Below are 23,478 nucleotides of genomic sequence, written 5' to 3'. Positions count from 1 at the left end.
TTTTGTTTAAAAAAAAACACAACAAACGGGGGCTAGAAAGATGTCTCAGGTGTTAATGGTGCTTGTGGCTGTTCCAGAGCATAGCGTCCACATCAAGCTGCTCACAGCTGCCGGTAGCTCCAGCCACAGGGGTTACCACACCCTCTTCTGACATGTGTGGACATTTTGCTCACGTGCACAGACACAAACACATTCACATAAAATATCATTATCTTCATATGTTGAAACACAGCAGCAGCTAGGGGAGCTGCCTGCCAACACTTTGACTTTTATGCTGTCATTTTGTGGACATCTTGGAACCATTGAGCACTTCAGGTCACAACCTAATCATTAACCCAATCAAAACAAAAGGAACCTCACAAAACCCAAACCCCCTACTGTAGTGTAGTGGGGACAGAAATGTCCCCAAAGGGCTAATGGTAGAAAGCACCAGAGACGTCTTCTCAAATGGGTGTGGAAGCCTGGGGAAGGGCAGTTTGCAGAAGGCCTTCTAGAAACACTGCCCATTCACCAAAAGGCACCCCCTCAATGCACACAGACTTTTCCTCAGGAGAGGAAATTGCCTTGTCACGTGCATCTTCATTCCTCAAATGGCAGTAGCAGAGGATGCGGCCTGCTACCCTAACCTGGACCTTCATCTGAGAGACAGTAACATAGTTATCTAAGGGAAGCCTGAGGGTGACACGTGTGAAGCTTGACACCCACTTCCAGGAACTCAGGCTGTCTGGGAGTTCTGACTACACACAGTCCCAGTGTGTAAGGAGGGCCTGGTTTGTGTTGCAGGCTTGGGGTGGGACACCATGTGAGTTGTTTATCTCACTGCTGTGAGAAAGTACTTGACAAAAGCAGCTTAAGGAAGCATTGGCTTTGGCTCACCGTTTGAAAATCCAGGCCATTGTGTAAGAAAGGTGTGATGACAGGGGTGTGACACAGATAGTCACACTGCATCTGCACGCAGGAAGCAGAGAGAGATGAATGCTGGTGCTTAGCTCATATTTAGCATGGGTCTTCCCTCCTTAATCAAAGCAATCTAGAAACTCCCTCATTGGCATGGCTACAGGGTGGGGAGGCTCAGTGGACAGCGCCTTTCCTCATCCCCATATGGCTTGAGTCCCATGGGCTTGGGCAGCTGAAGAGAACACTTCTTCACACGGGGTGAGCAAGGTTGTCTCTGCCTCCCTTTTGGAACTGCTGGCAGAGGAGAAAGTCTATTTGAGAGATTTGTGAAGCAATATCAGAGCAAGTGGAAACACAGAAAGCATAGTCCTGGAGGCATCAGGAAGTCCTGAGGAGATCTGGGCATGAGTGAAAGTGGGTGCATTCCGGTGAGAGGATCTAGCCTGGGAGCAAAGAGACCCTTCTCTGATGTCTCGCCAGTGTGGTGAGCGTTCTCTGACTGGAGGCTGCCGTGTAGCTGTCACATGACACAGAGCCACCCTTGGCCTTTCAAGGTTCCACAGGAACATACCCTCCCCATGCTCTAGAAAACACACACTTAGAGAAGGTCAGTCCTTCTCCGTGGACCCTGTCCACAGAGCCTAAGGCCTTGCTGATGAACTCAAACTCTTCTCTAGTGTCTGGAGCCCTTTGGTTCCTATCCTCGGGCTCCTCCCACCCCAGCCCTCAGCAGCAGTGGAAGTTCATTCTCTGCCTTTCCCTACCATCCAATGACATGTCTGAGCTTCTCTCTCCTCCCAGGCCATACTCTGTGTGCCACCATGGAGCTGGGGTCTCCAGAGGGCAGCTACCTGGAGCTCCTTAACAGTGATGCTGACCCCCTACACCTCTACCACCTCTATGACCAGATGGACCTTGCTGGGGAGGAAGAGATCGAACTCAACTCAGGTGGGCCTTGTTCCTTGGGGCCTCTCCTGGCCTTCTCCATCCTTCTGGCGGGCACAAGACAGTTAGCAAGCTGGAGAAAAGCACTGGCTGCTCGTCAGAACCATGGACAGCTCCCTGCCCTTGCTAAGTGCACTGACCCTCAACCGGAGATGGGTCACCCTCCACCCAGACACCGGGTTTCATCCCACCCTATGGGCTTTCCCCTTGCAGAGACAGACATGGACACCATCAACTGTGACCAGTTCAGCAAGCTGTTGCAGGATATGGAAATGGATGAAGAGACCCGGGAGGCCTATGCCAATATCGGTAAGGAGGCAGCGGAGGCCAGGGAAAGGACTGAGAAGAAGAGTTCTTTTCTGCTAATCTCACTAGATCCTTCACACCAAAATCACAGCTAGAGTCAGCAACCAGGGCTGGAAGAGAGGGGACTTGGAGGAGGAGGGGGGGAGGGGAAAGACTAAAGGGACGAAGGCCCCTTCCTGTTGGCTACCCAGCCAACCATGTCCTTTTACAGCACTTTCCTTGCTTCCTTTCCATTTCTTTATGCTTTTTGCTAGTTAGGTTTGTTTTATTTTGTTTTCCAGACAAGGTCTTTTGTAGCCCAGGCTGTCCTGGAACTATGTATCCCAGGCCAGTCTCAAACTCATGGCAATCCTCCAGCCTCAGCCTTCCAAGTGTAGGTTCACAGGCATGCACTCCATCCAGCTCTACACTTCCATTTGCATTTTCTGCTCCTCTTTTCCACAAAGCACACACCACATACCCTTCCCCAGCACTAAGCCAATGAGCTGCCATTGTAGCATCCGACACCAGCAACGCGTTAGTTGCTACACCTGTAGGACCACGCTGATACCTTGGGGCAGCCGATAAAGTCTGTGATGTGAGAACCTTCTGTTCACAGAGGAGGAAGTTGAGGTGGAGAGAGATGAAGTGGCCTCAAGGCTGTCAGATGGCCTCTAAAACCCAATGCCAAGACTTCTGCACTTCCAAGCCCTGACTTAAACACGAAAAAGAAATGCTTGAAATTGAGCAGTTTGGCAAGGCATGTCCAGCCTTAAAAAGAGATTCAGGGCCAGCAGTATGGCTCCATGGGGCAACAGCATTTGCCATCGAGCCTGGTGAACTGAATTTAAGTCCTAGGAATCAGGTAGTGGAAAGAGAGAACTGACTCCTGCCAGTGGTCCTCTGACCTCAACACACATTCCATGGCACAGGCGCATGGAAGTGTGTACACACACACACACACACACACACACACACACACACACTCATACATACTCTCATACTCTCACACACATGCGTATACATATACTCACACATAAACACTTACGTTCATACCTATAAGTACACACACACTCACACAGACATACAGACACTGACACACACATGAGTGTACACACACTCAAACATGAATATACACACAGACTCACACACTCATACACATATGACAACACACACATGACTACACTCAACACCCACACACACAAGTACACACATGAGTATACACACACAAATATGAGCATACACACCCACACACATGAAAACACACACATACACACATATGACTACACACACGAGTACACACACACTCACACAGACACACACACGCTCACACATATGAGCACACACATACACAAGTCATACATACATAACTACATACACACTCACACAGACACACACACTCACACACTGATACATAGTGGGTTCCAGGCCATGCAAATGTCTTCCCACTAGCTCCAGACCCATGTACCACTTCATTTAATTTACCTTCATTTATGGATGCCTACGGGGGTCAAATGCTTTAAATATACAGCCAACCATTTCAGACCTCTGGATAGTACCCACTCTTTGTTCTCTTCATTCAGACGAGGAAACCAGAACTAGAAACATTAAGTAACCAGCCTGAGGCTGTCAGCAGCAGGAGCTAGTGGAGAATAAAGGCAGAATTTGAACTCAGCCCCAGTGGCAGCAGCATTACTGCTCTGCTTTGCACTACTCTATGAGGACAGACATTTTCATGGGCACACACTTTACCCATCTAATAGGACAGAAAAGCACAGGAAAGGCTTGTTTGTTCATTCATTCAAAGTACACTCAGCAACCTTTATAGAGACCCATCTGTTACTGGCCTGAGGCCAGACACCCAGCAAGACTTCAGGGAGCCCTTTGTTTGGTTTTAAGACAGGATCTCTCTACATAGCCCTGGCTGTCCTAGAACTCTGTAGACCAGGCTGGCCTCGAACTAAGAGATCTGCCTGCCTCGGTGGCGTGCACCACCACCGCCCTCCTCGGGAACCCTTTTGACTGACTGTGTTCTTCCTCCTCTGGCAGCGGAACTGGATCAGTACGTGTTCCAGGATACCCAGCTGGAGGGCCTGAGCAAGGACCTCTTCAGTAAGTCGGGGGAAGTTGACCTAAACTCAGCCTTAATTCCTTCCTGATCTGAAGACATGGCTGACAGCCACACTCCTCACAGCAAGGACAGCTTTCTGTGATTGTGATGTGGGTCTCTGGTGTTTCTCCAAAGTACAGCACATTGGACCAGAGGAAGGCTTTGGTGAGAACGTAGAGGGCCCTGCAGAATCAGGAGAGAAGCCTCAGAAGAGACGTGAGTAAGCCCCTCCCTGCCCTTTCTCAGATCTGGTCCATCTTCCTTCCTTTTTGTCTGCCGCCTGCTGTGTCCCAGCTGTCTCCATTAAGTCCCATCTGCGTCCCCACCACACCCCCATGCCACAGCTCCTTTAGGGAGGAAGCACACAGCTCTAGAGCCCTGGAGGATTTATGTGGGATGCTTTGATTCCTCTTCCTCAGTGACTGAACCCTGCTTCCCTTTGGGTCTCTGAGGAATATCTCTTTAAGCAGTGGGTAAGGCCTCAGGCAGGACTGGGCTGGAATCCTGAATCTGCTGTTTATAGGCTATGTTACTTCAACAAGGTACCTACACCCCTCCGAGCCACCTACCCTGTCTCCTGCCTCCTTAGTCTGTCCTCTTCAGATGCTTCATACATGCTTTCTCATGCAGATTAGGGCATCCCTGCCTTGCTGGCCGTCTGGTTGTCATAAGGTACACTCCGAGAGGCCTGTGTGGCCTGTCACCTTCCTCTTCTGGCTCATCACAGAAGGATACTACTTTGTCAGCCTACCTCACTGTTCCTGAAACGCCTTCCTCTCACCCTTCCCACAGTTGGGTCCTTCAAAGCCATTAGCTCACTTCTTCCAGGAAGCCCTCCCTGACCAGACATCCACCTAAAGTCACTGTCTTATTTATGCTTATTTCTCTGTTTTAAATGTATTTATTTTACGTCTATGGGTGTTTTGCCTGTCTGTGTGTCTGTGTAACACATGAGTGTTTGGTGCCCGCAGAAGCTGGAAGAGGCCATCAGATTCCTCGAAACAAGAGTTACAGATTGTGAGCCGTCATGTGGGTCCTGGGAGTCGAATTCGGTTCTTGTGGGAGAGCAGGTGGTGCTCTTCTTAACCACTGAGCCATCTTTCCTGTTCTTATATGTTTGTGTGTGTGTGTGTGTGTGTGTGTGTGTGTGTGTGTGTGTGTGTGTGTGTGTGTGTTCTCCAGGCCTTTTGCATGCCCGGCAAACATTCTACATTAAACTGCACCCTCAGTTTTTTGTTTACTGGTGGGCATGGGACTCTGGCATGTGCTGTAAACATCTGAAGTCCTAAGAATAGACAATGGCAGAGTTTGCGTCCACTGCCCTTCTGGCCTTAGCGTCTGTCCCTGAAGGCAGTTTGTGTCCACCACTCTCTTTGAGCTTTGTTGGAATACTCCACTCACATACACACATCAACATACGTATGGACACACACTTACACATAAACACATGCATAGACATGTGCACATATGCAGATACACGCAAACATATGCACATATATACAAATACACACATATACACACATTATTTCACTCTTTGCCCTCTGCTGTGTGTGGGAGGGCATTTCTAGGTTGCTGCTGGAGAACACAAGGGTCTGTCTGCAAATCCCCACCCCCACCCCGTCTTCTCCTCTCTCCCTTCTTCGATTCCTCCGCTTTGCAGGTTTCTTTCTTTCTATTGTGTGTATGAGCACACATACTATGGTGAGTGTGTCAGTGTCAGACAGCTTCCTGGATCAGTTGCTTTCTTTCTATTGTGTGTATGAGCACACATACTATGGTGAGTGTGTCAGTGTCAGACAGCTTCCTGGATCATTCTCTCCCATCTTTACTTGGTTCTGGGAGTTGGCCTTTCCCCTTCTCTCCTTCTCCCCTTCTTCCTTCTCTTCTTTCCTTCCCTGCACCCATACCAGCATCCATGCCTCCTTCCCTCCCTCCCTCCCTCCCTCCCTCCCTCCCTCCCTCTACACCGAGCAAAGGGAAGAGTTCCTCTGTGAGAATACCCGCTGCTTGGATTCCATGGTTGATATTGGGATCTGTTGGCTTGAGTTGCTCCACCCATCGGTAGATTCCTTGGTCCATCTACCCATCCTTTTTGGGTGCCTTGCCAGTAAATTACAGTCTATGATTACCTCTGTTGTATGTCCCTCTCCAGCATCCTGGGTCTTTCACATCTGACTCAGGCTGCTGAAGTACTAAGGCTCTCTGGCAGGCTATGGGAGCAACCTGGGCAGAGCCCAAAGCAGTTGGCTCCAGTAGTTTTGTAGCTCTAGCCTCACCTGATCTGTGACTCTGCCTCTCCCCTACTCTCACCTGCCTGTCAAGATGCTTTATTAAAAAGACTTGGGCTCTAGCACCGGAACTACCCCGAGGCATAGGGGAGAAGTGGGACACTGTTTCTCAATTCCTCAGGCAATGTCACATAGCCTGCAGGGACCCAAGCAATCTCCATGGTTGGGGACATCCCAACCCAGGGACACTGATCTCAGGGTTCTCTTTGCAGGCTTCCCAGAAGAGCATGCTATGGACTCAAAGCACAGGAAACTAGGTGAGATGGGTAGGTGGTTCAGAGGGTCCCGTTTAGGGAAGCATGGGCCATCCTCAGATGCAGCATAAGCCAGCACCGAACACCAGCGATCAGGGTTGGGAGCCGTTCGGAGGTAGAGTGTGTGACTACTGTGAACAAAGCCCTGATTGGATTCTAGCATCCTGGAGAAGGAGGAAAGGAGGGAGGAAGGAAGGGGGAAGAGAGAAAAGAGGACGAAACATCCCCACTGGGGGAATTCTACTGCTGTCTCTGCCCACTTGCCGGCCTCCAAGTCTCTGCCAGCCACACTGCTAGGTGCTAGGGACACCACTATAGACAAGGCAGGCTTGGCTGCTGCTCCTGAAGAAATGAGTGCTCCTTGAGAGGGAGTTGGTCTGTCACCCCCACATCACTAAACAGAAGTAGGAAGATGGGTGCTGTGGGCAATTCCACCTCACTGCCTCTGTCTCCTTCAGTGCCTCCCTCTAGGACCTCACTGAACTATTTGGATCTCCCCGCTGGGCATATCCAGATCTTCACCACTCTGCCCCAGGGACTCTGGCAAATCTCAGGGGTTGGCACAGGGCTCTCCAGTGTCCTAGTCTACCACGGTGAGTGTGGGAGCCCAGCATTGAAACTGCCTGCCTCTCCTTCCTCTTTAATCCCTGACTTTGTCCTTCCCCATTACAGACCCTGGCAATTGTGACATAGCACCTAGTCATAAATTCTCTCTCCCCAAAACTTTATCTTCGTTTCTCAAAAAAAAAATAATAAAATAAAATAAAAAATTAAAAAAAAACAAAAACAAAAACCAAACAAAGAACGGGAGTGTCTGTAAGGTGGTCTCTGCCTGTGCGGCCAGTCCTGTTGTTACTTCCTCTTCCCTCAGTTTTCCTTCACTAAAAAAACTATTTTATTTGTATTTGTGCACGCACACATCAGAGTGTATGGCTGTAATGCTTGAAGGAGCCAGAGGTGACAGAGCTCTCTGGAGTGGGAGTCCCAGGTTCGAGTGAGCATCCTGACATGGACGCTGGGAGCCAAATCAGGATCACTGGGAAAGTAGTAGATGCTCTTAGGCACTGCATCATCCTCCAACCCTTAAAAACAAAACAAAACAAAACAAACAAACCCCTCATTTTTATTAACTCTGACATTCGTAATACTCATTATTCAGTCGAACAGTAACAGACCGGAGACCTGGCTATCTCCTCCCCTCTTTCCAGCGTGCTAGGATGAAGTTTGCTGTGCGTCCGTGCACAGCTCTCTCTAATTCGCCCTGTCTTCTGGTCAGTTCAATGGCGCTCCACTGTAGAGAGGCTGCCAATAAGCACCAGAAAGGCATGGATGGACTTTGAGGGACGAGGTGGGGATGCCTCCACTCAAGCCCATAGCCCCCTTTGACAAGGGTTTCCCAGAAGCAAGGGGGCAACTTCTAATGTGTAGGGACATGAGCACTGGCCACACTGTGGAGGTGCCAGGGAGCAGCTGCTCTGAGCACCCTGTGAGCCACTGTGTCCACTTCACAAGGGGACAGGATGCAGCTCAGACTTCCCTCCCCAGCTTCACCCTGGAGGCCTTCAATGGGAGGTTCCCTCTCTCCCCAAACTCAGTAAACCGAGAGCAATGAGATCATTTATTGCCAAGCCAAATATGAGTGACCACGGCTGAGAACACAGACAGACTCAGGGTGCCTCAAATGCCGCATTCCAACATGGAAACAGTTAAATGAATGTCTTATATGACAGAGCAGAGACTTGTCAGTCAGGTATCTTGCAAATACATTTGGAGTAAACATCATTACAGCAAAGAGGGGGGCCTCAGCTAGCGTCCACACCTGCGGCCTGACGGCATTCTTAGCCTTTGGGTTGGTGGAAATAGCATCTGGTGCAGCCCCAAAAGGATTTTTACCTTAAGTTCTAAGGATGCTAGTTTAAACACGGAGGTGGGCAATTAATGTTTGTGGGGTGGGCGCTAAAGACTCCCCCAGATAATTCGGCTCTGGACCTGAAACCTTCCAGCTCTCCCCAGGTACAAAAGTCCTAACTAGTCAGTCAGCATTTCACACAGATGTAGTGCTCTCCCACCCCAGGAAAAAGTCAGTTCCCACTCTAAAGTGTGATTGAGGCAGAGATGACCCCAGTGCGTTTCTGGACGTGTTCCTAATGGTTATATCCTCCTTATCTTTGTTGTAGGTGAGATGCCCCAGGTCAACCAATTACTCTCTTCAAGCAGCCCCACTGTCCCCAGTCTCCCCGAGTCCCCAGACCGGCCTGGCTCCACCAGCCCCTTCGCGCCATCCACAGCTGACCTGCCCGGCATGCCTGAACCTGCTCTGACCTCCCGTGTAAATGAGACAGGTGAGGGCTGGGGTCCTGAAAGAGGCGTTGGAAACGGGCCTTGGGGAAGGATATTTCTCAGACAGTCAGAGCTGCCTGAGGAGATTGGGCAAGTCACGCCCATGGATGACTGATCATGGGGGAGGGCAGGGGAGGACTGGAGCAGAGAGTGTGACTGAGGGTACATCCATCCGTGCAAGCAGAACCTCAAGCCACAAGCCTCCTGTTGATCCTTAGGGCGTGAAAGCGGACCCTTCTGACCCAGGCGTTACTTACATAGCATGTTTTTGAATTTTGCCTTTATTTGTTTGGAGACAGGGTCTCACTATGTATCCCTAACCGACCTGCAATCCAATCTATGCCTATTAGGTTGACTATAAATTTGCGGAAATTCTCCTATCTAACCACCTGAGAGCTGGGGGTTATACTTACTGCAATGTCTGGCTTGCCATAATCTTTCAAGCATTGGTTTTAAAAAATTTTTTTAAAGTACAGCTGGCTAAACTGGAGATATTAGACACAGTCTTGGGCAACCTTGTATCCTGATCTTTGCTCTCAGCATGCCCTACTACTGGGAGGAGTCCATGGGCACTCCCCAGACTCTAATTTGACACTTACTTCTCCATCCTCAGAGGACACAACACCCCCCTCCCCATGCCAAGAGGATCCCGAGCCTTCCATCAAGCTTCCAAAATGGCCAGGTGAGTGGCAGTCGGCCCCTCTGTCCTGACATGAAAGTTGAAAAGGCATTTCATTCATGCAGTGCCTGGCTAGCCCCTTGTCGGGGGCTCTCCTGCTCATTCTTTCACTGTTTAATCCATCCCCGTATCACCCAGTTGACTTCCCCATTGTTTAACATCTGTTCCGCCATCAGCCTGTAGTACTAGAAGGAAGGGACCTTGCTTTTGGTGAGGGAGTACATCCCTAGGCTTTGTATTGTAGCCTCCCCAGGCCCAGCGTCACCTCCATTTCACAGACGACCTACCCTGAGGCAGAGCAGGGCATACAGGTGTTCACAGCCACACAAATGGAGGAGCCAAAATTTGAACTCAGACATTTGGGCTCCCAAGTCTCAACCTTTCGGGGTTTTGGTCGGTTGGTTTTTGGGTTTTGGCATTGCTGTTGACAGTGTTTGTTTGTTTGTTTGTTTGTTTGTTTGTTTGTTTTGAGACAGCCTCTCATTGTTTGGCTCACACCCTTGAGCTGACTGTAACTCGGGTTGGCCTCAAACTCACATCCCTATTGTCTCAGCCTCTTGAGTACTAAGATTATAGGTGTTCAACACTGTGCCTACTGCCTTCATCTTCCCTCCCTCCCTCCTTCCTTCATTTATTCCTTTCTTCTGTTTTCTTTCTTTCCAACTTGCTATGTAGCTGAGGAAAACTTTGAACTTCCAATCTTCCCGCCTCTACCTCCCAAGTCCTGGGATTACAGTCCTGTACCACCGCGTTCCTGATTATGAAATGACATTCGTGCTAGGCAAGCACTCTGTCAACAGCTACAATCTCACCAGCCCCACTGTCTTTTTTAAAGGCTGTAGATCATGTTTGTTTGGTGTGTGTGTGTGTGTGTGTGTGTGTGTGTGTGTGTGTGTGTGTGTGTTTCAGGCTCCACATATGAAAGGTAACATGTGATATGTTGAGCCTGGTTACTCTCACTTAACATGCTGAATCCACAAATAACCAGCTCCCCTCCCCAACCCCATAGGGATGAGCGGTCCAGCCTAGTGAGTAACCGAAGGGTTGCGGCAGGTCACAGAGGGGCTGGGAAGCAGTTTGGTGGCAGATCATGTGCCCTGGGTTTTGTCCTCAGTAAACATCCTCCATTCCTCTGGGACAGCGGGAGGGTATGGATGAATGAGTGAACTGGTAGTGGGCAGCAGGGAGCCATAGATGGAAAAACAAGTGAGGAGGACAGCTCTGGCCGCCTCCCAACCCCTCACTCGCTAACACTCTGACTCACCCTGGTCTTTGTAGAGTCCGTGGAGCGGTTCCAGCACTCCCTACAGGACAAGTACCAAGCACTGCCCGGGAGCCCAAGTGGTCCTCTGGTAGCCATGGAGCTGGTGCGGGCCAGGTTGGAAAGAGGTAGCAACAAGAGTCAGGAAAGGGAGCTGGCCACTCCTGACTGGACAGAGCGCCAGCTAGCCCATGGCGGTCTGGCCGAGGTACTTCGGGTTGTCGGCGACTCCAGGAGATCACGAGAGACACAGGTGGTCGCTGTGCTGGGCAAGGCTGGTCAGGGCAAGAGCCACTGGGCCAGGACAGTGAGCCACATTTGGGCACAAGGCCAGTTACCACAATATGACTTTGTCTTCTACGTCCCCTGTCAATGCTTGGATCGCCCTGGGGACACCTACCACCTGCGGGATCTGCTCTGTCCCCCGAACCTGCAGCCACTGGCCATGGATGACGAGGTCATTGATCATATTGTGAGGCAGCCGGACCGTGTTCTGCTCATCCTAGATGCTTTTGAGGAGCTAGAGGCCCAAGACAGCCTCCTGCATGGACCCTGTGGACCTCTGTCCCCAGAGCCCTGCTCCCTCCGGGGACTGCTGGCTGGGCTCTTCCAGCGTAAGCTGCTGCGAGGCTGCACCCTGCTCCTCACAGCCCGGCCCCGGGGCCGCCTGGCTCAGAGCCTGAGCAAGGCAGATGCCATCTTCGAGGTGCCCAGCTTCTCTACGAAACAGGCCCAGATCTATATGAGGCACTACTTTGAGAACTCAGGGACAGCAGGGAGTCACGACAAGGCCCTGGGCCTCCTGGAGGGCCAGCCTTTTCTCCTCACCCACAGTCACAGCCCTGTTCTGTGCAGTGCCGTGTGTCAGCTCTCCAAGGCCCTGCTGGATCAGGGCGCAGAGGCCCAGCTACCTTGCACACTCACAGGACTCTATGTTGGCCTGCTAGGCCCTGCAGCTCAGAACAGTCCTCCTGGAGCCTTAGTTGAGTTGGCCAAGCTAGCCTGGGAGCTGGGACGGAGGCACCAAAGCACCTTGCAGGAAACCCAGTTTCCATCCGTGGAAGTGAAGACCTGGGCTGTGGCCCAAGGCTTGATGCAGCAGACCACAGAGGCCCAACTGGCTTTCTCCAGTTTTCTGCTACAGTGCTTCCTGGGTGCTGTGTGGCTGGCACAGTGCAATGAGATGAAAGACAAGGAGCTGCCACAGTACCTGGCCTTGACCCCGAGGAAGAAGCGACCCTATGACAACTGGCTGGAGGGCGTACCACGCTTTCTGGCTGGCTTAGTTTTCCAGCCTCGAGCCCACTGCCTGGGAGCTCTGGTGGAGCCTGCAATGGCTGCAGTGGCAGATAGGAAACGGAAGGTTCTTACCAGGTACCTGAAGCGCTTGAAGCTGGGGACACTTCGGGCCGGGAGGTTGCTGGAGCTGCTACACTGTGCCCACGAAACACAGGAACCTGGTATTTGGAAGCATGTTTCACACCAGCTCCCAGGGCACCTCTCCTTCCTGGGCACACGGCTCACAGCCCCAGATGTGTATGTTCTGGGCAGGGCCTTGGAGACAGCCAGCCAGGACTTCTCCTTGGACCTTCGTCAGACTGGCATCGAGCCCTCCAGACTGGGAGACCTCGTGGGACTCAGCTGTGTCACCAGTTTCAGGTGTGGGCAGGACACAGGGCAGACCTGGACTGTAACTCTGGGAAGCCCCATTCCGTGGGTATAGCATTAGATGGTACAGCATAGTCCCCTCCAATAATAGGATGACAGTCTGAGGGTCAGAGAAAGGTAACCATTGCCACTAGCCTTGCGGAGGGGGTGTGTGTGTCGTTCTTCTAACCGATATTTGAATACCTGCTGTATGCCAGGCACTGGAATATATCTAGAATCTCAGCCTAGCCTGAATTCAGATTGGTTTCGTTCTTCAGTCCAGCATGTGCCACCATTTTCTCAGGCTCAGAGACACAGCCCTGCCCCCAACCCCTGCCCCCCAGCTTCTCTGCATTCAGTCTTCTCTGTTTCGCTGCTCTTTGAATTCAGGCAGCAGAGCAAGCGTCCCAGAACATGAATCTGGTCAGAATCCAGTGCTGCTTACGGCCCTGCAAGGACTCCCCTCTCAGGATGAGGGTCTAATTTCTTTCATTCAGCTCAAGTACATTTTACAGTATGCTTGAGCACGTCAGGGTAATCTCCAGAAAAATTCCTCCCACATCCGTGATAAACCCATTTTACTCAAGTTGCCACAGTTGTGCCCAGCGTTTAGCATCGAGTATCCTGGCAGCCAAAGTAAAGTGTCCCTTTTTAAGAAAGGTGAACCAGCAAAGGCCACCATGGAAGGAGGAGATCAAGCTAAGGAAAGGATCTCACAGGAGGTGGGACGTCCCCTTGTAGAGCCCCACTCCTTGTGATCTCACCCTGGTGCTGCGCCTGGGTCTGAGGCCTTCCCTCCACAGGGCCTCCTTGAGTGACACAATGGCATTATGGGAGTCCCTACAGCATCAGGGAGAAACCCAGCTACTCCAGGCGGCAGAGGAGAAGTTCACCATTGAGCCATTTAAGGCCAAATCCCCAAAGGATGTGGAAGACCTGGACAGCCTTGTGCAGACCCAGAGGTAAGGAGGCAAGGAAGGGGTCAGAGGTAGGTCCGGACTGTACAGGCAAACTCCATCTGTCACATGCATGTCCTGACTACAGAGCTGCCCAGGGCCCTGACCTGGCCACCCAGCCCCTCCACTTGCAGTCCCACCCAAGCAGGGACCCTGGCTTTGCCCTTTGCCCATTCTAAACCTGACACCCCCGTGTACCTTCACAGCTGAAGCCATGAGGAGATTACCTACCTGCTGGGTGCTAACAAGGAGACCTTTTGCACCTACTAACTAGTGGGATCCCCCTCCCCAGCCCCTCAGGCAGACATAGTGCCAGCATGATTTCAGCCATAACAGAGCCAAGGTGCAGAGGATAGGGCACAAGGACAAGGACGGCATTGTCTAAGACCTAAGTGCTGCTGAGCTCTTTCTCCAAGTCTCTCCATGAGCCAGACACAGATACAGCCCTGAGATATTCATATTCTGTCTGTCTGTCTCTGTCTGTCTCTGTCTGTCTCTGTCTCTCTGTCTCTCTGTCTCTCTGTCTCTCTCTCTCTCTCTCTCTCTCACACACACACACACAACACACACACACACACACACACACACGCTATGTAAATACTCTAACACCAAGCTACATCCTCAGCCCATTTAATTTTCTATATAGAGACAGGATCTTACTAAGTGGTTCAGGCTTGCGGTGAATTGGATATGTAGTTGAAGCTGGCCTTCAAAAGGCTGGTAATGTAGGTCTACGCCACCCTGCCTGGCTCTGAGGATCTTCCTTTTTAAAATATTGTGTTTTTTATTATGCAGGTGTGCGTATGCGTGTGTGTGTGTGTGTGTGTGCGTGCGCGCGTGCGTGCGTGTGGGGGGGTCCAGAAAAGGGTCAGATTCCAAGACTGGAGTTACAGGCAGTTAGGAGTCAAACTCTGTTTCTCTGCAAGAACAGTGTGAACTTAACCCCTGAGCTATCTCTTCAGCCCCTGAGGTTGTTCGTCTCAGTTTAGGATCAACAATAGCCCCCAAGGAAGGCAGTCCCGGGGGCAGGATGTGGACACTGGGACACACCAGTAGGGTTACACCTACTTACCCTTTCTCTGCAGGCTGAGAAACCCCTCAGCGGATGCAGCCAAGGATCTTCCTGCCATCCGGGACCTTAAGAAGCTAGAGTTTGCGTAAGTGAAGGGGAAAATTACCTCAGTGCCCCAAGGTTGTTACTTCCATTTTTGCTGATCTTGGGGCAGAGACATGGTGAGCAGGAGGGGAGAGCTCGGACGATCTCTGCCCTCTCACTTAACAACTGGGAAAGAAGCCTCCACCTCCGGAGTGTGGCTTATTTGGGGAAGTGCAGGGGATGCTCAAATCAACAGAGTTGGCCATTACAGGGTAATGCACATGCACACACACATGCACACACATATAACACACTCACACACATATGCATACATGCATGCCTTATACAGACATATAGCACACACATCCACTTGTACACATTCAGACACATATGCATGTGCATATATCATTCTCACACATGCACACATATACACACATACACATGCACACACACATGCACATATGCAAGAGCTCACGCTATTCGCTCATCACAAAGCTCGTTGAGGATCAGAGGCTGCTGTCCACGATGAACCTATTCCAGCAAGTTCCTTTGCAGGGTGGGCTGGGGGAGCTTCCTGGAAGAGGTGGCATCTTCACAGAAGTTTGAGAGATTGGGAATAAGCCTACGGGGGCTGGAGAGGAAGCCTTGGAGGAATACATACGGAGTCAAGAGCCCAGCGTGTCCCAGACCATGGTCTCACACAGAAGGGTATTCTCTCACCTCAGTTTGAGTTCTTTCTCTGCTGAGCTAGGAACTGCACCCTGTCTTGTTTCTGGGCTGGTCACTCCCCTGGCCACATGTATTCCTCAGGGGAAATGCATGTATGAACTTGGGTGTCTTTACCACAGGCTAGCCTTGGCCCAGCCTGGCTGCTGAGTAGACAGACTTACTAGGGTTCCCAGTTGTGTGCACGCTCAGACCCCATCTGCCTCTTGCTTACCTGGGTCTTTCCTTGACAGGAAGGATCCTTCCTAAGAAATCTGAGTGTGTAGCTCCAGTGGGCTAGGCCAGCTTGCCCTTGTGATCTGCTTGGGCACTGAGAGTCTTGCATGCTGTGGAAGCACTCCATCCCAGCAAACTGTGTAGCCAGGCCAGGGGTCTACCATCCTGGGCGGTGCCGCCAGGGCAGTGGGAATAGAGATGGGATAAAGAAAGTTCTAGAGAGAAGAGGGCTCCTGGGCTCTAACGGAGCTGCTGCACTCTAGTACACTGGCCCTGAAGAGCCCCAAGAGTTATGTTTAAGTCTGGCTGCCTGAACGTTTTCCCCCAGGGCTGAGGGTTGAGCTGAGGGTTGGGCCTTGTACATACCTGTCAAGCACTCTACCTCTGAGGTGCATCCCTACCCGTGTGTTTGCTTGTTTGCTTATACTCCAGGCTGGCTTCAGACTTGCTATATAAACAGGGCCAAGCTATATAACCTTGAACTTCTAACTTCCTGCCTCTACTTCCCAATGCTAGGGTGATAAGCATAGTCTGCTGTGCCCGGCTTATGCAGTGCAAGGGATAGAGCCCAAAGCTTTGTGCATGCTAGGCAGACACTCTGCAATTCAGCTACGTTCCCAGCCCATATATATAATTTTGAAGGGGGGTTTTAATATTTAGTCTAGCCTTGGACTTGCTCCTCCTTGCCTCAGCCTGGCTGAGTACCTCTCCAGGATTGCACACCCGCTCCACCGCCCAGCTTTAACACAGCTCACAGACTGTAAATCATTTCACTTCATATCTTAGACAGTCATGGGCACAGTGAGACCGAGAGAATGGTTTCTTCGGTGTTGCAAATATCAGGTTAGCTTGCCTGGTTGACTAACAAAGTGTCAGTGTTTGGTCCTGTTAGAGACAAGATCACTCCAGCCAGGTAAACCCTGTGTCAAAACAAAGAGAGCCACCGCTAGATCCTCAGGGTATTTTACATAAAGTCCCCTCCATGAGAAGAGATGCCCTGGAAGACATATTTGGAAACTGAGGCTTGCCAATACTGGTGATTTGCCTGCAGTCCCATCTGGTCACACACTTGCCACCAGCTTCCCAGCATCTCCCCCACCCCCCCACCCCCCCACACACATAGATAACCAAGTTTCTGTTGTTTTCAACAGGACATAAGATGCCAGATATGTACAGAGGTAAAAATATTGCTGAAAGAGGAAATGTCTGAAGACAGCCACAGGGTGTTTTCTGGTGTTGAATTATTTTCAGCTTAAAAAGCCCCTCCCCGGTGATCGGAACTGCACTCTGGGTACCAGAGGCTGCAGAGTGGAACAGGCTAGAGCCAGGCCAACAACCACCTACACACTGGAAGCTTGAGACAGTTCTGAGGAAGAAAGGAAGGAAACAAAGGGCTATTCTGGGGTGTCTATTGCAGCCACCCCCATGTTCCCCACCCTGAAGGCCTCTTTGACTGTCTGATGAGTCCACTTAAAAAACTCTCACGTGTGTAGGTGAGGTGTGTACATGTGGCTCAGCTGGCAGAATGCGTCCTGATATCCGTAAAGCCCTGGTTCGGTTCTCAGCTCTACCTACACTGGGCACGGGGCACACATCTTCTGTCCCAGCATCTAGTGGTAGAGGCAGGAGATCTGGTTCGAAGTCAGTTTATACATGGGTTGGGGTCCTAGGCTCGAGGGCTTCCCTATGCTCCCACTTCTGGCTTTTTCCTGAATCAAGACCCAGCCCCAGGCCTCTGCATGGCAGTGCCCCTGCCCTGAATGCCACCCTGGCCCTCAGTTTCCTCTGTTTGTCTGTCTGTTTGTTTGTTGCTCATTTATTTGCCTCTATGTGTGTGGGTGTGCCGTGCTGTGGAGGTTAGAGCACAATTTGCAAGAGTTGGTTTTTTCTACCATGCCAGTCTCAGGGACAAAATTCAGGTCCCCAGGATGGGTGCAGGCACTTTGACCCTACTGACCTCAGTGTTCCAAGACCCTCCCTGAACCTCCCCACAGTGAGTCTGTCTGTAGCATTTCTCATCTTTCATAAGCAGTGACTGAGTGGGAAAGCTCATGGATGATCCAGAACGGGGTTGGGTCCCATCTTGGGTCTCCAGGCTTTCCCCACACTGATGAAGATCCTAGACTTCTTCCCTGCCTGGAGTGTGCCTCCTGGACACATTGTGGTCTAGACCAGGAGCCACTTTCTTTGGCTGGCTTTATGCAAGGGGTGTCCTAGCACTGGGGGAGAGATGAGATTTTCCCAGTGTACTGAACTAGTGAGTTGCAGGTTCAGTGGCCTCTGGATCTGTGTGCTCGCGCGCGCGCACACGCACACACACACACACACACACACACACACACACACACACACACACACACGAGGAGGAGGGGGAGGGGAGGGGGAAAGGGGGAGAGGGAAAGGGAAAGGGGGAGAAGGGGGGGGTAGATATTTAAAAATGCAGGGGCAGGTGATCTGGTGTGACCCTAGGTATAGTCCTTGGCCGGTGTGGGGGGGCCTCTTCACTGGGCAAGGGTGAGCACGTGTGGGTGGGTATCAGCAGCAGTGAGGACAGATTTACTGCTGAAAGCAGAAAGTGAAGTGGGAGTCTCCCAGGGATAAGAAGCCGGGGAGTCAGAGAAGGAGCCTCAGATTGTTCTTCCTATTTGCACTCCACTGTCTGACCTCTGCCATCGTCGATTGCTTCCTAGATTGGGCCCCGTCTTGGGCCCGCAGGCTTTCCCCACACTGGCCAAGATCCTTCCAGCATTCTCTTCCCTGCAGCACCTGGAGTAAGTTACAGACCCTGAAAGTTTCCACCCTGCACCCTGACGAGCCCTGGGGGCCTCCTCTACCCTCTGCCTGATGCCCCCAGGGTGCATGGGGAGTCTTTCTCCTTTTCCTTCCCTTCTCATCCCTTCCCCACAGTTTCCTCAGTGGAGAGACTGTGTGGGAGCCAGATGACTCCACCATGGGGACTTATGACCCCTAGTACAGGGAAGGGACAGAGAATGGGACTCCCCAGATTAAAAAAAAAAAGTTTGGTGGGGCTGGGGATTTAGCTCAGTGGTAGAGCGCTTGCCTAGGAAGCGCAAGGCCCTGGGTTCGGTCCCCAGCTCCGAAAAAAAAAAAAAAAAAAAAAAAAAAAAAAGAACCAAAAAAAAAAAGTTTGGAGTTTTGCAAGCTTTGAAATTCTTTTTCCCACACAACCCCCTCCTTCGCTGCTCTTAGAAAGCACAAAAGTCGGACGAGTGGGAGCAGGGAGCTGCGCTGTAGCTGAGGTTCCAAGAGGTTAGGGGAGCCCACCAGCTCAGTAGGCTCCTAGGAAGCCAAGCAGGGCTAGTCCATGGTGTGTGGCCAGCTGAATGGCGCCCCCAGGTGGCTCGTTCAGGCCAGCTCCCATAAGCTCAGAGAGGAGGGCCAGGGCTGGAGGATGCCGACCTGGGCTCACAAGATAAATGGCTGCTCCCTGATCCCACCTGCAGCCTGGACTCACTTAGCGAGAACAAGATCGGGGACAAGGGTGTGTCGAAGCTCTCAGCCACCTTCCCTCAGCTGAAGGCCCTGGAGACGCTCAAGTGAGTACGCTGGCCCTGCCTCCTGGTATAGCGCCTTTCTCCAGCCCACCCTGCGTCCCGTCGTCTCTCCATCCTCCACTCACTCATTCTGTTCTAGGTCATGCGCTGTTCTGTTCAGTCACTGCTTATCTCTTCTGTGTTCTCCTAGTGTTTGTACGGTGCAGGGGGCCACCTCAGGGATACTGGCTGCCTCTTTAAGACATGGTCTCTCTCTGGCTTGGAACTTTCCAGTTATGCCAGGTTATCCAGCCAGTGAGTCCCCGGGTTCCACATGTCTCCACCTCACCAGTGCTGGGAGTACAGGCATGACCAACATGCCTGGCTTTCTGTGTGGGTTCTAGGGATCGAACTAGACTGGGAGACAAGCACTCTATTGAGCGATCTCTCCAGACCTCATTTATTGGTTTAGTGAACAAAGACGTAAGGAAGCCTTGCTATCCTGGGCAACAGTGGAGACCCCAAAGATCCTGCTCCCAGACCTCAGGCCTCTTCACATTTATAAACCAGAAGCAAGCAAATAAATAAGCCATAGTAGCTCGGGGGAGGCTGAGACAGTGGGATAACTACAAGTTTAAGGCCATCCTGTGACTAAGTCTCAAAAACCAGATGGTAGGGGAGGGGCCGGCAGGTCGGTTTAGTCAGTGGAGGTGGTTGCTGCTAAGCTTGAATATTCGAGTTCCATCCTCGGGACCTACATGGTGGAAAGAGAGAACCAAGCAACCCCTGCACACTGTTCCTCTGTGTTTGTGACCACAAAAAGAGAAAGAGGAAAAAGTATCAAAATAAGACGCACTGTAATAAAAGTTGAATGCATGAAAACTCTTCCGGGATATTGGAAGAGGGGGGACAGGTTGGGGTTTAGCGGTGAAGCACGTGCGGTGGGAGCTGTCTTTAATCATTCTAAGCTTTGGGGAGTTGAGGTGGAATAGGTGTGCAGGAGGTGGGCATGGCATCCCAACGAACACAGGTGCATACACCTGTGATCCCAGCCCTGGAGAGACTGGAGCAGGAAGATCTTTGAGTTCAAGGCCAGCCTGGGCTACATAATGACACCTTGTCTCAGAATAAAAACGAAAATGTAGAAGGGGCCAAGAAGACGCCTCAGAGGGTGAAGACTTGCTGCACACATAGGGAGATCTGAGTTCAGTCTCCAGAGTTCATGTAAAAGTGTGTCAATGCAGAAACATGGCTCTCATCCTGAAAGTGGTTAAGCCTTTACTTGAGAGCAGTTTTGAGTGACCATGGTTCAGAAACACAAATCTAGGTCACCCCAGACTCCACGTTCCAACATGGAGACAGTTTCATGAAGTTTCATAGTTTTACAGAACAAAGTCAGTCATAAATTCAGCAAGTTTAAAATACATTGGCAGGGCCAGGCAACGGTAGTGCATGCCTTTAATCTCAGCACTTGGGAGACAGGCAGGTGGATTTCTGTGAGTTTGAGGACAGCCTGGTCTACAGAGAAAGCCTGTCTGGGAAAAACAAAACAAAACAAAATGAACATATATTGGTAGGAACATTGGAGAAGCAAGTACATCAAGCAGGGGAAGCTTTTCTACAGGTCCAAGACGTCATCTGATGACATTCTTAGCTTTTGGACTGGTGGAAGCCAGCGGTCAGCTAAGTTAACAGATCCAAGAGGTTTTTATCCACCAGCCACAGGATACTAGTTCTGACACGGAGGTGGGCAAGGACTGGCTGTTTTCGGGCCTCTTCCAACCTCTCCACAATCCGTCAGTCTCTGCAGACAGTCTTTCCAGGAGTTCTAATTCACAACTCCACAATAATAATAATAATAATAATAATAATAATAATAATAATATATAAAAGCACTGAGAACATACCAATGGTAAAGCAAACTATCTAGCACATGGAAGGCCCTGGGTTCAATTCCTACAACAAAACAAACAAACAAAACATTTAAAAATATCTGTCGGGGTTGGGGATTTAGCTCAGTGGTAGAGTGCTTGCCTAGCAAGTGCAAGGCCCTGGGTTCGGTCCCCAGCTCCGAAAAAAAAAATATCTGTCAACACTCCATGTTATGCACAAGGTTTAGAAGCCTGAAGATATCCAAGGGTTCCTGTGTAAATTTCCTTGATGTACAGTGTAGACATACAGTGTAGACGCCTCTATAAGTTTCAACAGTCTACTTCTGGCCTTTCTCTGTTTTTTCATAAATTCATTTATTCATTCACTTTACATTCTGGTCGCACCCTCCCCTCCTCTCAGCCCTCCCTCACACAGCCCCTCCCTCCACCCCCCTTCCGTTCTATTCCTGGACATAAGAGCATTTATTAAGTACCTACAGTGCGTAGTGCTGGAAAGCCGCCCTAGGGGAAAAGGGCACTATCAAATTAGACAGCCGGTGGAAGCAGAGGCGCTCTCTTTCCCTGTCATCCACCTCTCACCCCCAAACCCACTCTCCCATGATCCTTCCCTAGGCTGGCTATCGCAGGGGCGTGGCTACAGACCACCTGTGAGGTGGTGCATTTCCAGCCAGTGGGAAAGGGAGAGCCTCACACTTGGGTCCTGAACAGTTTCCTCCCTGTGTCTCCCTAGCCTGTCCCAGAATAGCATCACCGATGTGGGAGCTTGCAAGCTTGCAGAAGCCCTGCCGGCCCTGGCCAAGTCCCTCCTAAGGCTGAGGTGAGTGAGGTGCCCTGCTGAGTGGTTTGGGGAAGCAGGGATGGGGAGGTAGGGGGTGAGTGTGTATGTGTTTGGGGTGTGTAGGATCCCCTTTTGCTGGCTTGCAAGGTCTTTGTGGAACATCACACAGCATTGGGGCAAGTTGCTTCCAAGCTTTCATGTCTTCATCTGTAAAATGAGCCATGTCAACGATCGTGTGTCATACCCCAGTGCTGTCCCTAGTGGGCAGTAGATTGTTGCCTCTTACCGGAGGAAGAGCCCACAGGAAAGCCCTTTAGTGCTGGCTTCTGGGCTGTCCACCATCATCCCAGCCAGTGTTTATGCTGCCACCTTCTGGAAGACCTTGGTGTAGCATCTCCAACTTCAAAACTCCTTTCAGCGAGTCTTTGGTACTAGGGGACTGTGAGGGGAACTGAGTTTGAACCGGAGCCCCAGGAGCCCCAGTCATTCAGTGCAGTACTACCAGTTCTCGACTAACTGGGAAAGGGTTTTCTTCCCCAAGTCATGTTCTAGGAAAGATGTCTTCTATCCAGCTCTACTGAGGCAGCTGCTCCTCTATCCTTCCAACCAAGTCCTTTGTGCCATGAATGAGTTGTGCCCTGCATGACTCATAATGTATGTACTTGGTACCCATCTAACACCCTCATTTTGTGCTAAGTGTACAATATTCCCTAACGTGGGTATCCTTGGGGTGGGGGTGGAGGTCAAGAAAGTCTAGGTCAGACAGGCAGGTGCCTGTGAACCATGAAGGCATACTAACTACTATTGTTGCTGGGACCAAATAAAGACAACTTAAGGAAGGAAAGAAGGAAGGAAGGAAGAAGGAAGAAAAGAAGGAAGAAAAGAAGGAAGGAAGGAGGGAGTTCTTTAGACTCAGTGTGAGGTACAGCCCATGATGGTAGGAGGGCCTGTGGCAGGAATGTGAAGGTGAAGGTGACCTCTCCCTCCCTCCCTCCCTCCTTCCCTCCCTCCCTCTCCGCCTCCTTCCCTCCTCCTCCTCTCTCTCTCTCTCTCTCTCTCTCTCTCTCTCTCTCTCTCTCTCTCTCTCTCTCTCGTGTGTGATCTACATATACACCCATATGGCAAACATACAGTGCCTGCAGAGGCCAGAAGATGATAGGAGGTCCCCTGGGACTGGACTTACAAATGCCCATGGCTATCTCATAATACAGAATACATAAACTTCAAAGTCCCCAGAGTTTCTGGGTTTTCTTCTTCCCGAGGCCAACATAACTCACCTTCTGCGATATCTCATATGGCCCTCAGTGGTTTCTGTGTGTCACGCTCTGAGACCTGGCTAACATGTAGCGTACAGCATAAACCAGCAAGAAGCCATCTGCTCTCCCTACAGTGACCCCTCCCTACCCATTCTACAAATGAGCAATGGTGTGTGTAGGAAATCAAGTGGCTGGAAAGAGACGTGTTTTTGAACCTGGGAAGTTGTTCCCCTTATTGTCTCCATACTTTGGGCTGAGAAACACCTCTCTCCCTCTCCCTCTCCCTCTCCGTCTCCCTCTCCCTCTCCGTCTCCCTCTCCCTCTCCCTCTCCCTCTCCCTCTCCCTCTCCCTCTCCGT

The 23,478-nt window shown here is 51.0% G+C and overlaps 1 protein-coding gene across 5 annotated transcripts in view; it reads left to right on the top strand.

Moving 5' to 3' along the window:
• Positions 1–23,478, top strand: part of Ciita (class II, major histocompatibility complex, transactivator) — a 47,540-nt gene that overhangs the window by 18,856 nt on the left and 5,206 nt on the right. For 4 of the 5 annotated variants that reach the window (XM_006245738.5, NM_053529.2, NM_001270803.1 and 1 more), the window contains exons 2-15: positions 1,699–1,845; positions 2,056–2,151; positions 4,177–4,239; positions 4,373–4,453; positions 6,738–6,782; positions 7,238–7,372; positions 8,957–9,121; positions 9,733–9,801; positions 11,077–12,718; positions 13,510–13,668; positions 14,748–14,819; positions 18,391–18,471; positions 19,165–19,257; positions 21,817–21,903. In XM_006245738.5, coding sequence (XP_006245800.1) covers positions 1,699–1,845; positions 2,056–2,151; positions 4,177–4,239; positions 4,373–4,453; positions 6,738–6,782; positions 7,238–7,372; positions 8,957–9,121; positions 9,733–9,801; positions 11,077–12,718; positions 13,510–13,668; positions 14,748–14,819; positions 18,391–18,471; positions 19,165–19,257; positions 21,817–21,903 — 2,935 coding nt within the window. Of the gene's footprint in view, positions 1–1,698; positions 1,846–2,055; positions 2,152–4,176; positions 4,240–4,372; positions 4,454–6,737; positions 6,783–7,237; positions 7,373–8,956; positions 9,122–9,732; positions 9,802–11,076; positions 12,719–13,509; positions 13,669–14,747; positions 14,820–18,390; positions 18,472–19,164; positions 19,258–21,816; positions 21,904–23,478 lie in introns of those variants that run through there. The other variant, XM_039087000.1, reaches the window with a different exon arrangement.

The sequence above is a fragment of the Rattus norvegicus genome, chromosome 10 (assembly GCF_036323735.1).
Source record: "Rattus norvegicus strain BN/NHsdMcwi chromosome 10, GRCr8, whole genome shotgun sequence".
In the NCBI taxonomy this organism is placed as follows: domain Eukaryota; kingdom Metazoa; phylum Chordata; class Mammalia; order Rodentia; family Muridae; genus Rattus; species Rattus norvegicus.
The sequence above is the reverse complement of the archived record's forward strand: the minus strand, read 5'-3'. Positions and strand labels throughout refer to the sequence as shown.